This window comes from Oryza sativa, chromosome 12 (assembly GCF_034140825.1).
Source record: "Oryza sativa Japonica Group chromosome 12, ASM3414082v1".
NCBI classification, from domain to species: Eukaryota; Viridiplantae; Streptophyta; class Magnoliopsida; order Poales; family Poaceae; genus Oryza; species Oryza sativa.
In genome coordinates this window covers 18,488,070-18,503,170 of record NC_089046.1, presented here as the reverse complement: position 1 = coordinate 18,503,170, position 15,101 = coordinate 18,488,070, and the positions used below count along the sequence as shown (strand labels likewise).

General features: G+C 40.4%; 2 protein-coding genes across 3 annotated transcripts; one reads left to right on the top strand and one right to left on the bottom strand.

Moving 5' to 3' along the window:
* The first annotated feature begins 1,004 nt into the window (after positions 1 to 1,004).
* LOC4352233 (disease resistance protein RGA5-like) lies at positions 1,005 to 9,755 on the top strand. The gene is made up of 4 exons (XM_066306212.1): positions 1,005 to 1,892; positions 6,444 to 8,448; positions 8,584 to 9,183; positions 9,329 to 9,755. The coding sequence occupies exons 1-3, from the start codon at positions 1,087 to 1,089 to the stop codon at positions 8,617 to 8,619; spliced, it is 2,847 nt and encodes a 948-aa protein (XP_066162309.1). The 5' UTR covers positions 1,005 to 1,086; the 3' UTR covers positions 8,620 to 9,183; positions 9,329 to 9,755.
* A 2,010-nt stretch (positions 9,756 to 11,765) lies between these two features.
* Positions 11,766 to 14,714, bottom strand: LOC4352232 (prefoldin subunit 2). 2 transcript variants are annotated; one of them, XM_015762629.3, is made up of 2 exons: positions 14,393 to 14,714; positions 11,766 to 12,440 (listed from the first exon to the last, which is right to left on the bottom strand). In XM_015762629.3, exon 2 carries the CDS (start codon positions 12,394 to 12,396, stop codon positions 11,953 to 11,955), a length of 444 nt encoding a protein of 147 aa, XP_015618115.1. In that variant the 5' UTR covers positions 12,397 to 12,440; positions 14,393 to 14,714; the 3' UTR covers positions 11,766 to 11,952. The 2 variants fall into 2 exon arrangements, with proteins under 2 accessions (XP_015618115.1, XP_015618117.1); XM_015762631.3 differs by having other exon boundaries at positions 14,565 to 14,714.
* Positions 14,715 to 15,101: the final 387 nt, after the last annotated feature.

Genomic DNA, 15,101 nt, shown 5'->3' with positions numbered 1-15,101 from the left:
AGATTTTATAAGGAGGGAGTACTGTATATGCTGATAATGCATGTGTATGGAGGGGAGTATGGTGGTTCCTAGCTGCTGCCTTGATCCCCGACTTCCACCTCGCGTCCAACCACCTCGATCGGTCGGCGCCTCCGCATCAGCGGTTGGTCGGCCAGGTGGAGGAGCTGCGGCCTGCGTAACCTCTCTCTCACCTCCTCCTCAGCCAAGATTAATCTCTTTTTATCTCCCCCTTCTCTGCACGGTTAGAGCAAGCTTAATATTATAACCAACTGCTAGCTCTAAATTATCTTTGGTCAATCTAATAGCTCATTCATATAATAGTTATTTTTAAGCATTAATATATAGTCCCACATCTCATACACACAACGTATTAGAATCCGTGTTACAGTTGGCTATAAATCTAGCCTGATTTCCTTCGCTCCAGCCAGCGTTTCTGCTACAGTACGTCTCTAGCTATGTCGTCGTCTACAACCTGGCCGGTACTTGTGACGGCACCTGCACCTATTTTCATTGATGCAGTGGATCATACGGTAGTATTGATTACTATACCCAAATACAGTACTATTTTAAGGGGTAATAAAAGTATAAAACACATGATTGTAGGTTTTAGTGACCGTCAAATTACAGGTGGAAAGATTTTTACCAGTGAAAAGAAATAGGTAATCTCCAAAGCAGGCCCTATAATACAAACTGTGCGCATCACATGCTCATGTTTCTTCGCGTGGTAACTAGAGCCTGCCGACAAAGCTTGATAGAATTAATTAATAATTTTAATCAGGATGTGCAGAGTCACATTATTAATTACTGGGTCGTCACGAGCCTCTTGTAGGAGTAGTAACATAGGTTTTCATGGCAGCGTCCAATGCGTGTGCAATATTCTTTACCAAAGCTAATTAGCTTAATTTAACAATTCTTTATTTTGCGCGGATCTAGAGGTCAGAAAACAATTAACCCACTGCTGGCGGCAAGACACTCTTCTTCCTTGAAAAACAGGCGCCATTGGCTGTGCCATATACACAATCTGAAACCTGTACCACTCCCACAGCACCACCTCACTCCAGGGAGATCATCAGCAGATGAGCAAAAATGGTTGCAACAACAGCTATTGTGGGTGCTACCACGGGGGTGATGAAGCCCCTCCTGTCCAAGCTCACCAAGCTGCTGGGCGAAGAGTATGCCAAGCTCAAAGGCGTGCGCAAGCAGATCAAGTTCTTGATAGATGAGTTGAGCACCATGAGTGCTGCACTCGAGATGCTCGCGGATTCGGACCAGCAGCTCAACCCAGAAATGAGGGATTGGAGGGACAAGCTACGCGAGCTGGCCTATGACCTGGAAGATTGCATCGATGATTTTATGTCTCGTGTTGACCATGATGGGGAAAAGATGGGCTTCAGGAAATTCTTCCGTAAGTTGAAGAAACTGAAGGCGCGCCATGAGATTGCCAATGAGATCGAAGAGCTCAAGATCCGTGCGATCGAGGCAAGCGAAAGGCACAAGAGGTATAATTTTGACCAATTAGCACACAACTCTAGCACTTTTGGCATTGATCCTAGGCTGTCGGCGTTCTATGAGGAGGTTGATAAACTTGTGGGCATTGATGGTCCTAAGAAGCGTATCATTGAGCTGCTAGCTATGGAGATGAAAGGGTCTCTAAAAGTGGTCTCTATTGTTGGTTGTGGAGGTCTTGGTAAGACTACTCTTACAAACCAAGTTTATGACACAATTCGAAGCCAATTTTCTTGTGCAGCTTTTGTGTCAGTTTCACAAAGGCCTGATATAAAGAAGATTCTAAACGATATTGCTGAAGGAGTAGGGATCTCTTCTCGTACTCCGGTTGGTAATGATGAAAAGAAACTCATTAATATACTCCGAGAGCATCTCAAGAATAAAAGGTAAGCCTAGTTATATTATCAATGATAATATATATGAATGCATGCGACTTAATACCCAATAAAAAGATTTGGTAACTGTGGAATGAAATTACAAATACTATTTCTTGATGCAAATGAGATGTGTATATCTTAATTAGGTAAACATTAACAATTTTCTTATCTATAGGATATTCGCAAACAAATTAATGGTGTTTTTTAGGTTTCGAAATGGTTTAAGATCTAGCTTTGACTACTATATCTGTTACTATCGTTCTTAAATCATAGTGAAATTACATTAGGTCATGTTTGTTTCATCTTATAGATTGTATAAAATAGCTTGCAGTTATCTGAAATTTACTCTTGCATGAAACATTAGCACGTACTCCACGTCAGCCCTCAGCCCACTACTTTGGTCCAGCCATACACTGTGGTGATCTGATTTGGCTGGAATACCGCTCAGCCAATGCACGAATCAAAACCAATTCTAGGTTAGGGAAAACGACCCTCTCGTGTTGCCCTTAGCTCTTTTGAAGCTTGATGAGTGTTGACTCAAGTGCAATGACAAAGTATGAGGGGTGTTTCAATCGGACCATATCTCTACAGTACAGCTAGGGCACAGTGGTGGGCTTAGCAGCTGCCAACACAGAATGCCGCTACAATGCATGTGCTAACTTGTTCCTCGCCGTCTACCACCTCTATGACATGTGGGCCCAATGTGTAAGTAACATTGGGGTCTGCGTGAACTTGCGGTTTTGTGACAATTTTCTCCATTATCATTGCAACAAACTGAAATATGTCACTAATGTTGTAACAATCTGATAATTCAGTGACTAAATATGCGATTCTCTGAAATTTACTCTTGTTACAATGAAGGTGGGAAGCTTCTTTAATTTGTTTGTTTGCTCGGTTACTATTTAGTGATTGTGGCGATCCAAGAAGTATTAAATAAATATATTAATCCTGGTTACCATCTAGGTCTCTGAACTATTATATTTGAGTCTACAAATTTATTAATCTTGCAGACATTGTCCAAATATTGGTGATCATCTTTTGCTTGAGCCATCTCTCTATATAATCCATCACACTCAAACTCTTCCATTTCAATTCTCCAGTTCTTGTCATAATGATCTGATTTGTTAGCATTTTCTTCGCTAACCACAGTTAATATTGCCAACATTTTCAATTATTATCAACTTCATGGCCTTCAAGAACAAATTACTAAATCTATGTAAAAATCTTGTGACAGATACTTTGTTGTGATTGATGATTTATGGGATGCGAAAGCATGGAAAATTATCGAGCTTGCATTATTAAACAATAATTGTGGCAGCAGAATAATCACTACAACACGAAGCGTTACAGTTGCATCATGTTGTTCTTCTCAAGTTGGTTATATTTATGAGATGAAGCCTCTTAGTTTCAATGAATCCAAATGGTTATTTTTGAAAAGAACATTTGATTATGAAAATTCACATTATCCTCATCCAGAAAATATTTTGGATAAGATATTACGAAAATATGGTGGCCTACCATTGGCAATCATTACTATATCTAGCTTGTTATTAGATCAGCATGAAATTGATGAATGGCATAGGGTACTTAATACTATTGGTTGTGGACTTGCAAATGATCCTAATGCAGAGACAATGTCAAATATATTATCACTGAGTTTCTTCAATCTCCCTCACTATCTAAAAACTTGCTTCATGTACCTGAGTGTATTTCCAGAAGATCGTAAGATTAAGAAACGGCATTTGGTTAGCAAATGGATTGCTGAAGGATTCATTCATAGACACATAAAGGTGCAACTTTTGGAGGGGCTTTTAACTATTTGCCACTCTTACAAATGGTGCTTAACGATTTGCCACAAGGCCCACATGTCATAGACACATGAGGGCCCACATATCATAGACACGGTGTGGCAAATCGTTAATTGCCATGTCACAAGAGTGGCAAATAGTTAAATTTCCCACTTTTGGAAGCCGGGTTTTACGCGTAAAACCAACTACTAAGATGCAACTTTTCTCTGAGACCCATTCCAACTTGAGAAAACAACAGCAGCAACAACAACAACTCCTCCTGAGACCGCACAACAAAAACGACGGAAGTCAGCCCCGACCCCATAGGCCATAGGCGCTCGATCGTATGCTGCCTCGATCCGGCCTCGATCGATCGGCGCCTCAGCAGCAGCAGCAGCAGTAGCAGCAGTTGGTCGGCCTCGGCCAGGTGGAGGAGGAGCTGCAGGACTGGCCTCTTTACTCAGGCAAGAATCCTCTCTTTTTTTATCTCCTCCTTCCCTCTCTCCGCACGATTAATCGTCGTGAGAATTGAGATTAGCCAGCGTTCTGCTACTTCTCGAGTTAACGTCGTCGTCCACAGCCTGATCTAGCAGCTCAGCACGGCAGCACCTGCTTCTTGCGCGGGTAATCCCCCCTAAGGTGAAAAATGGTCAATAGGTGCTGGTTTTAAATAAATTGGCACATATGAGCCGGTACAGTAGTGATGGGACTGTTAATATATATGCATGCGTGGGAATGCCCTATAGAAAAGTCCGGTAACCTTGGAATGAAATTACAAAAACTTCTTTATACAAATGAGATGTATATATCTTAGGCTATGTGGGAGGTGAGGTTGGGAACTCACCTCCCGCGCACGCAAAACGGAGCGACACATTTTTTTTTGAAAAATAGATTAATATGATTTTTTTAAAGCAACTTTTGTATAGAAACCTTTTGCAAAAAAATGCACCGTTTAGCAGTTTAAAAAGCGTGTGCGCGGACGAGGGAGGTGAGTTGGGAAAGGTAGGGGAAGAACACAGCCATAATTGTGTAAACATTAACAATTTTCCTATATATAGGATATTCCCTCCAGTTGAAAATAAACGATGTTTTGCAATTTGAAATGATGTAAAATCTAGCTTTAACTATTATATATGTTACTATATATTATTTGCAAACCATAATGAAATTATATTAAGTCTTGTTTGTTTCAGCTTATCTCTACTATTATAAAAACTGAAGATGTTTCTGCCATAATTTTGGTGCATCATCCGTGTTTGAATCGGTTTTAATTTTATGTTTCAGTTAAATCCTTTCCTTTTTTTCTTATGCCAGAGTGTCCCTCTTATCAGAGACGTGCGCGAATTAATTGGGCTTGCACCTTTTCACGCGTCTCTTGCCACAAGCAGCGATCGGGCCCACGCTTGAGTCTGTATTCCACACGCGCCTTTGCGCGCCGCCTCGATTGGGCCCGCAATGCCCTCGCACGTGCAATTTTTCGCATGCCCAATTGGGCCCGTGAAGCCATCATGCGCACAATTTTCCCTTGCCGCGTGTCCGATTGAGATTGCGTCGTCCTCGCCCGTGATTTAAAAATTGAAGATGTTTTTTTTCAAAACTATGGTACATTATCCGTATCCGATTCCTGTCACGCGTAACAATTGTTGACTCTCGAGCGAATTGCGAAAGACAGTATATGTGATATGAATACCAAGCGAATGAAACTCGCAGAGTCTATGTGGATATCACGTACATCGTTGCTCAGATCATCCGATTCTATTCGTATTACACGATACGATTCTTGGGACATGTTAGCACGATTTCAAGTCAGTCTCCACACATGCTCGTACGTACTACCAGGGATAACGTTACAATAATTCATAAGAATCAGTTTTACTTTCAAAAAGAACATGCCAAATGAAATAAAGAATGATCGAAATTGCTGAATCCGTCCGTCATCAATTCTTGCCTGACTTAAGATAAAGCTAGACAACAAATCGAGCTCATGTTTGAAGGCCTCATTATTTGGCTTATGCTTTCCTGTAAGCGAAACTTTAAATTTTAGAACTTAATTTTAAACTCGACTTTTTGGTTTTTTATCGTACTTTATTTTACATCATTTACTTCTGAATCGCTAAGAATATGTATATAAAAGATTTGCATACAAATAGTCTTTTGTTTGGTAATAAGTGATTTGGATAAGCACATGAATAAACAAAACGATGGTATGTGATTATTTATGCACTGACATATATGTACAAATTAAATTGGCTCTACCCGTTGCAAAGCACGGGCACCTTTTCTTTTCTAGTAGATTGTAAAAAGTAAGCTTGCAGATTGCAACAATCCACAAGCTGGAAGGAAGTACATTGTTTCATTGTAGCAATAATATGGCATGTGTGTATCGTTACAACCAATGAAGGTGGGAAGCTGCTTTGTCTGTTTCCTTAGTTACTATTTGGTGATTGTTACCATCCAAGAAGTATTAAATAAATATATTAATCCTGGCTACTATCTAGGTCTCCAAACTATTATATTTGAGTATATAAAATTATTAATCTTACACTCGTTGTGTCCAAATATTAGTAATTATCTTATGCTTGAGCCATCTCTCTGTCCAATCCATCGCACTCAAATCATCATTTTTAATTTTCCTGTTCTTATCATAATGATTTGATTTGTTAGTATTTTCGTCTTAGCTAACTGTAATTAATTCTGCCAACATTTTCAATTATTATCAACTGCGTGGATTTCAAGAACGAATTACTAAATATATGTAAATATATTGTGACAGATACCTTGTTGTGATTGATGATTTATGGGATGCAAAAGCATGGAAAACTATCGAGCTTGCATTATTAAACAGTAACTGTGGCAGCAGAGTAATCACGACAACACGAAGCGTTGCAGTCGCATCATGCTGCTCTTCTCAAGATGGTTATATTTATGAGATGAAGCCTCTTAGTTTCGATGACTCCAAATGGTTATTTTTGAAAAGAGCATTTGGTTATGAAAAATCACATTATCCTCATCTGGAAGATGTTCTGGATAAGATACTAGGAAAATGTGGTGGCCTACCATTGGCAATCATTACTATATCTAGCTTGTTATCATATCAGCATGCTATTGATGAATGGCATAGGGTACTTAATGATATTGGTTATGGACTTGCAAGGGATCCTTATGCAGAGACAATGTCAAATATATTATCGCTGAGTTTCTTCAATCTCCCTCACCATCTAAAAACTTGCTTCATGTACCTAAGTGTATTTCCAGAAGATTATAATATTGACAAACGACGTTTGGTTAGTAAATGGATTGCTGAAGGATTCATTCAGGATGAACAAGGGCGAAGTGCATATAGAACTGGTGAGTTGTATTTTAATGAGCTCATCAATAGAAGCCTGATTGAACCTGTTGATGTAAAGTATGGTCAGGCAAAGGCATGTCGAGTTCATGACATCATTCTTGACTACATCAAATGCAAGGCTACTGAAGAGAACTTTGTCACCTCATTAGGATCTACAGTGCCTGGATGCACTACAGAGTATAAGGTTCGGAGGCTGTCAGTCATCAACAGCAATGAAGAAGATGTCAACATACCGACAAGCCTAGATCTGTCTCAAGTACGATCACTTACTATATTTGGAAATCGCATGCAAACTTCTGTATTTGATTTCAAGTTTCTTCGTGTGTTGGACCTAGTATATAGGGACAGAATGGGTGACCTTTTTGCAAATATTGAAAAATTGTTTCATCTGAAGTACATGTGTATCTCCTCATATGGAGTGGATTATCTCCCAGAAAAAATTGGAGAACTGAAATATTTAGAAACGCTGGACATAAGACAAACCAATGTGGAGATATTGCCATCAACTATCACAAACCTTCAACGACTAGCTCGTCTATTTATCAATCAGGACACGAGATTTTCAGATGAAACGACTATTGGACAATTGAAGAGCCTGGAAGAGCTAAAAGAATTTGTAGTGTCTCAGTCTGAACAAGTGACGGCCCTCCAGGAAGTCAGTAAGCTAACCAAGCTAAGGACATTAAAATTAACACTGCAGTCACCATTGTCACTTGATGATTACCATAGTTGTGTGGGAACATTATTGCAATCTTTATGCAACCTTTATGATTTGTGCATCATGGACCAATCTTATGAAAATTATTGTCTTACGTTGGATTCATGGCACATTGCTTCTCCTTGTAGCCTTCGTAAGCTTGTAATCAAACTAGTACTCACCAAGGTGCCAAATTGGATGGGTGTGCTTGGAAATATTGGAGTACTAGTTCTAGGTATCCTGTGTATAGCACCAGATGATATTGAGATACTTGGAGCAATACCCAGCTTGCTTTTTCTCGAGCTACAAACTTACGGAGGCACCAATGGAAGGATCATCATCCATGGAAACAACAGATTCATAAGTTTGAAATATTTCTCCTTGGTTATTCATGCTTGTGGGACTGCATTGGAGTTTGAAGCAGGATCAATGCCAAAGGTTGAGCACCTCAAGCTTCAGTTTCATCTGCATGAATTGGAATGCCTGAATGGTTCTTCTGACTCAGGCATCCAACACCTCTCTGCTCTCGGCAAGGTTGAGGTCAAAATTATATGCAAACCCTCTTATGTCATTGAATTGAATGGTTTGAACTATGATCTGATGGAACAAAAGAGTGATTGCATCGTCAGATGTGTAGCAAGAACCATTAAAACTGCTGTTGAGACACTCCCCAACCATCCCACTATCAGTTTCAAAACATATCATGTCGAGGAATGTGAACATTTTGAAACAGTAAGTTCTCCCTCAGAATTGCAGGCATTAATATTGTTCACTGTATCGCATATGCTTGACCATCCAAATAAACAATTTCGATGTTATTCTGATGCACACTTTTATGTGCCTTGCTTTTTTTGACTTCTGTTCTAGCGTATCAACAAGAAAGTAAAGGCATGTTCTGACTGAGTGACCCCAAAATCAGAAAATTGAAGAGAAGCAGACAGCGCAAGCACAGCGGGACCGTCATCTAGGAATCTTATGTATGGCACCAGAAGATATTGAGATCCTTGGAGCAATACCCAGCTTGGTTTTTCTCAAACTAGAAACTCTCGGAGGCACCAATGGAAGGATCATCATCCATGGAAACAACAGATTCATAAGTTTGAAATATTTCTCCTTGGCTATCGGTGCCTGTGGGACTGCACTGGAGTTTGAAGAAGGATCAATGCCAAAGGTTGAGCACCTCAAGCTTGATTTTCGTCTGCACGAATTGGAATGCCTGAATGGTGCTTCTGACTTAGGCATCCAACACCTCTCTGCTCTATGCAAGGTTGAGGTCGAAATTAATTGCAATTGCTTCAAGCACACGTCCAATTTCTTCGATGACTTTGAATTGAAATGTTTGAACTATGATCTGATGGAAGAAACGAGTGATTGCATCGTCAGATGTGTTGCAATAACCATTAAATCTGCCGTTGATACACTCCCCAACCATCCAACTATCAGTTTCCAAATAAACATTTCGAATTGGTAAGTTCTCCATCAGAATGGCCGGCATTAATATTGTTCACTTTATCGCTTATGCTTGATCATCGAAATGAACAATTTCTAACTTATTCTGATGCGCACTTTTATACACATTTCCTTTTCCACTTCTCTGTTCTATTTTATCTAGAAAATGAAGACATGGACAGTGACGGAGTGACCCAAAAATCAGTAAATTGAAGAGAAGCAGACAGCACAAGCACAGCAGGACAGTATACTCATCTTCATTTCCTCTACGGTATCGCCAACAAGATGAAACAAATTAATGAAGATGAGCACCGGCGCTGCCTGGGATTAGTTCTTACCCAGTGATCCAGGCGAAGCCGACAGCAAGGTCTAAATAACTACTGGATGTTTCTACAGCTGGGAGTCATAGCTCTGCTGATGTTGTTGCTGGATATATATGTTGCAGTAATGTAGTTTCGTTCTTCTTTCTTTGGACGAATCTGGTGTGCTTGCTGAAATAATTTAGTGCTGAGGCGCATGCTGTTGTTTCACTGATTCTGGACCCAACAGAGATTGTAGTAATTAAGATTATTCAAACAAATATTCTTCCGTTAAAAGTTCTATGAGCTTGTTTCTCACTGTGGTTTGTTTGTACAACTCAGTACACATTTGGTTACTGGTTAGTCTCATCTAGGTGATCAATGAATTTTACATGAAGGTTCATGTCATTATCTTGTTTCTAGCTATGAGGACGCTCATGCTAGGGCTATGTTTTGTCTCCAACCTAGGATGGAAGCCTTTGTGAGATGACAAGGTTAAGGAAAAAGAAACCTTTTGTCTAACAACGCGATGATTTGAAGCCTTCGGTTAAGTTTGATTTGAGCTTGTGTTGCTTGTGACTAACCGAAGGCGTTGAGTTGGTGTGTGGTTGTGTTGGAGAGACATGTCTCTTGGCTTTGGATGTAGTGTAGGTGATGGATGTGTCAAATTTACACTGGAAGGCCAAGCGATCCTGCGGATCGAACTCGGGAGATCATGAGCAGCACTGGCCTCCGATCATTCTGTTCCCTTCTCTTAATTACCTCACTCTTCTTCCTGTTACCTTTCCGGCTTTCCTTCCCTTCTTATGCTCAGAAAACATGTTGTTATCTTGTGTGTTATATTCACAAAAATTTGAAATGGGAAATACAGCTCATTGCCACATAATGAGCTGCTACTTTTTGTAAAAATTGTTTCTATAATAATTTTTAAGAGTAAGAACTCTCGTATAAGCGTACTTGTACTCTCTATTTTTCAGACAATAAGCTCCAACAACCACATCCGCATGCAAATATTGTGTTCACTATACCCATCAGTCTACAATGCGTGCATGTCATTCAAAAAACTCCAGTCGACCAGTAAAGCATCAAGTGCTTCTCACTTGTTTCCTAAATACCTCTCATTCCCACCCGAATACCTCGCGTTCTCATGGGACTCTTTTGAGTTTCTAAAGATGGTTCTAGACCAAATATAGATGCACATAAAGATTTAATTTGTGGGCACTGCTCTAATGCTCACACAACTCCTCGATTAATCTTTATTGTTTCTCTTTTATAGACCAGGATGAGTTTTGTCTGGCAGTGGGAAGTTTGTAATTGGGTGTTTGTTTTGAGTGTGAAGTTTTTGTTCATTAACCTTGTGAGGTCCCATGTTGAATGGACTGATTGCGAATCTTTGCATTTAGTAGCACACCAGGGAAGGGGGTGCTCAAATGGGTTTCTTCTCTCTTTTTTTTTTCTGCTTCTTCAGATGATGATGTGCTTGTGAAAATTTTGTTCTTTTGAGAAAAGTAGAGTTGGCATAATCGCCACAAATATCACAATGGTAGATATAGCTCACTGCCACCGAATGGGCTGGTTAGTTTTGTAGACATTTGTTTTGCTACCTTCTTTAAACTGAACTCTCGTGCAAGCATATTTTGTACTCTGCTTTGTGAATTACTACGTTACACTACAAAGATTTTTTGGGAAAACAATACATGTGCATAAATTATGTCACCAGGATAACTGGTTAAGGGCTGTATTACTAGACTCAAAGAAATGTAACTTCTCAAATCCCAACCATTCTCAAAACAATCAGCGCACAAGACCTGAAGAAAGAGAGGAAATGGGTGTCAACAGTGAGATGATTTAGTAAGTTCAAGGAGAAGCAAATGATATTCGAGTTCATGGTTAAAATAGAGCTCAAGAACCAAAACCAGAATTACTTCAATTTACTTTAGAACAAGCTTCAACAATAGAGAAAATAATGCGCATTACCAGTGAGAAACAAATTATCCCATTGTTACTGATATTATCAAAACTAAAGTGGATATTACTTAGTACATCCACCTTGACCACCACAGTAGAACATGATATCCTCAAATGGGCGCCTGATAGGCATTTCTTGGATTCAATGTTCAAAACCATCTGTGTTTGGATTTAATGTGAGATCAATCGTATAAGAAAATGTGACCAATCCATAAGACCCAACCGAGGTCAAAATTGCATGTTGCGCACAATATAATTGTATCCACAGACTAGCTAACATACATAAACTACAGAACAAAACTGCAGAACTACAGTGCTAAAAGACTGGGGAACTGGTCAGATAACAATACCATTGGATAAAGTCTAGTGTCAAAGATGTATGGTACATAGCACGTAACATGGAAATTCAACCAGATTTGCCAAAAATAACAGCAGAACATTGGATCATGCGTGTCCCTATAAAACTGGACTCAAAAGGGAGAAATTTCAGTTTATAAGGAACAATGTAATTTTATCACTTCTACTGCCCAGAGGCAGGGCCTACAAGAACACCCTGCGCAGATCCTTCCTTCATGCTGCCTTCTTCCTGGGTGTCACTATCTGCTTTCCGGATTCTGATCTTGTACTTGAGCTCAAACTCCGTGATTTCCTTCTTCTTCTTCTCCAGTGCCTCGTTCATGCGAGCAACAACTTCCTCGAGGCCCTCCTTGTTGCGTTGCACTGCAGGCAAGACCTCCTTGATAGTCCGTTCAACCAGCACTCCCCCAATCATTCTGTAGCAGCGCCTCGAGGGGTCAAGTGGCTCGATTGCACCGATCACGAGGGAGTGCTCACTGACTTCCATTTCCAGCTCTGTGATCTTGGAGTAGAGTTGATTCATTTCAGAGCGCATGTTGGCATACATGTTTGCAACCATTTGCTCGTTGATGACTTCTTTGTCAGCACCACTTGGTTGACCAGCCATTTTGCTTGGAATCCACTAAAACATAAATAGATTACAAAAGAGGCCTGCAGAGAAAGAGCAGTTAGCTTACTAACAAAGGTAGGTATCATGAAGTTCTGTGTAAACAAATTCATGGGCATATTTTAAAAGATGGCTACTGATGGATATAGTAATTACTCCCTCTAGTAATAAAGAGCTCTTTTACCTTAAATATAAGAAGCTACTTTGATGGCTAGACCACAATATGCAGTTATCATATATGAAGAAAGGTTACAAAAGCGTAATTCTATGAAGTACTTTTAAGAACAAAATTAGTGCATATGTCACTTTTTTACTGGAGGAAGTACCAAGCATAAAAGTAAGGCAATATATAGGGAACTTTGGTAGTGGAATTCCATTTGGAGTTACAGATGAATATAGATGACTCCATGTACCATGCAAAGGCACGAAGCAAAGGAACTGAGACATTTCATAATAACATAATAACCCTCAGTATTCAAGGCTTTTCTGCATTTCCATCTGCCAGGGTACAACTCATTAACTAAACCCTATAGTCCCATTATTTCTGTACCATCCATCCCATCACTGACATAAAACTGTTGACCCAAATCCCTTATCTAGAAAGGGAATTATTTCGGTAGATCACAACTCCCCTGATCCCCTCTTAACCATCTTGTGATCCCCACAAGGCCCATTTAAAAGTTAGTCTGCCTTTTAGGACAGCTTGCCCCTATTCTGGTAGCACACTGTCCTTGTACCATTACTCTGGCAGATCGGATAGATCAAAGCCTACACAAGGAAGGTGCCCACATAGCGCATAATTGAAGTTATATTGCCAATGACTCCATCAGCTAAAAAAAGCTCCATCTATTACAGTTTGCTAACTGTTTCAGGAATATTTATATTTCCGAAAATGTGGTGTTAGGGATGCAATATGGCTGGTCAAATAATGCACATCTAACACATCTACCACGCAAGGTGGGTTGGAATAACTATAAATTTCAAACTAGCAAAGACGTGTAAAATGATCATGTGGAAATACATTTGCTCATTCTAAATGGGATACTGGGATTCTTGGACACGCTGTCCAACAAAGGGAACAGCCCACTCAAGTTTGTTAAGCAATGAGCATGCCATCTTAAGGACAATTACTCAGATGTGCAAGTGCAATAACCAATCAATATCAGTATAGCATGCTGCATCCTAATTTGAGATTTTGCTGCCTGAACTTAGCCCAAGGTAAATTTGACTTCACAACGGAGATAAACTGTAAGCAACTAATTGCTATAAATACAAGATAGATAATGCGAGCTTGGACCAGGCACCAGCTAGAAGGAACACACCAGCTTAGAAGGGAATCACGGTGGTGACCACACTAAGGTACCAAACGCATCCACCTAAAGACCTCATTTGGAATGCATGAATATTACAAGGAAAAATGCGATATATATCTGTATACTACTTAAAATTTTAGTAGTGGTGGTGGTCGTTCTGCCACACCACCCTTACCACTAATATTTGGGTCTCACAATCTATACTTTGCACCACCACAACCGACCTAACAAATGGGTCCCATTTATTAGCCCCTACTCTCCAATGATTTTTTTCCGTTTCAGTGCTGGCTCTCCCAAAATTTCAAAATCACCTACTTGTTCACTAAGGAAAATAATAAAACTACTACTTATTAGACTAAATATGTGCTCAATCGATTTAATAAGTTAGAAACTCAATTCTTTTTCCGTTGCAACGCACAGGCTCTTGGCTAGTATACATGTAACGCATGCTACCATCGACAATCAGACGAAGAGGATCAAAAGAATATACAGATCGCCATGGGCTGATCCAACTTGGGACTTTTGTGGGGGGAACAAACAAAGTGTTAACTGTATTAAGGTTAAGGCTCTGAAATTAAGAGCTTCTTCCAGATCTACAGAAGAGAAGCTAGGGTTAACACAAGCAAGCAAGCAAATTCGAGGGTGTGTGAGATGAATCAGAAAAAGATGATGTGGATGCTCACCAGGACGCAGGAAGAGGACGCGACCTGCTCCGCGAGATGGGAGATCGGCGCAGGCCGCAGGGAGCGGAGACGAGACGGGGAAGATTTTCGACGCACAATGATCTTGGACGCTAAGATTATTTCCCCTCTCTCTCTCTCTATCTATCTCTCTGAAAGAAAGAAAGAAACTCACCCTTGCTGTCTCAGCGGATACGCCTCTTCCGGCTGCCGCCGCGGCGGGCGAACTCCGGTGGACGGTGGTCGGCAGCTGCGCGGCGGCGCGGGCGGTGGTCGGCAGCGGTCACTGCCCCTCCGCCATGAATCGGGGGGTCTTTGTCGAACCATTTTCGTTTTTAGATTTTTTTTTTTAATATTTACAGAAATAATCTATCGACCAAAAAAATTGCAGAAATAGCCCCTGCCGCCCAAATGGTGGGCAGCAAGCTGACGTGGCAGACGGTGGGTCGACCGCGCCGTCTGCCGCCGTCGGCCAAAATTGCGAGAGGGCGGCAAGGGGCTAATTGCAATTTTGGCCGCCCATTCAGAGCTTGCGGCCGTACTTTTCATCTGGGTCCCGAGGGCGGCAAAGGACCCAGATGAAAAAAGTACGGCCAAAAGACTTTTCTATGTTATGTTAATAATAAATAAAGAAGTATTTATTGGTAAAACTTGTTAATATTGTTATAAAAATGTATTGAAGTTGGTTGTTGCGCAATTTCATATGTTAAGT

Bases quoted from the DNA above. Each gene is read 5' to 3' on its own strand.
- LOC4352233 (XM_066306212.1), top strand. From the start codon at position 1,087: ATGGTTGCAACAACAGCTATTGTGGGTGCTACCACGGGGGTGATGAAG. The intron at 1,893-6,443 runs GTAAGCCTAGTT...ATATTGTGACAG, and splicing joins GAGCATCTCAAGAATAAAAG to ATACCTTGTTGTGATTGATG. The intron at 8,449-8,583 runs GTAAGTTCTCCC...CTTCTGTTCTAG, and splicing joins AATGTGAACATTTTGAAACA to CGTATCAACAAGAAAGTAAA.
- LOC4352232 (XM_015762629.3), bottom strand. From the start codon at position 12,396: ATGGCTGGTCAACCAAGTGGTGCTGACAAAGAAGTCATCAACGAGCAA.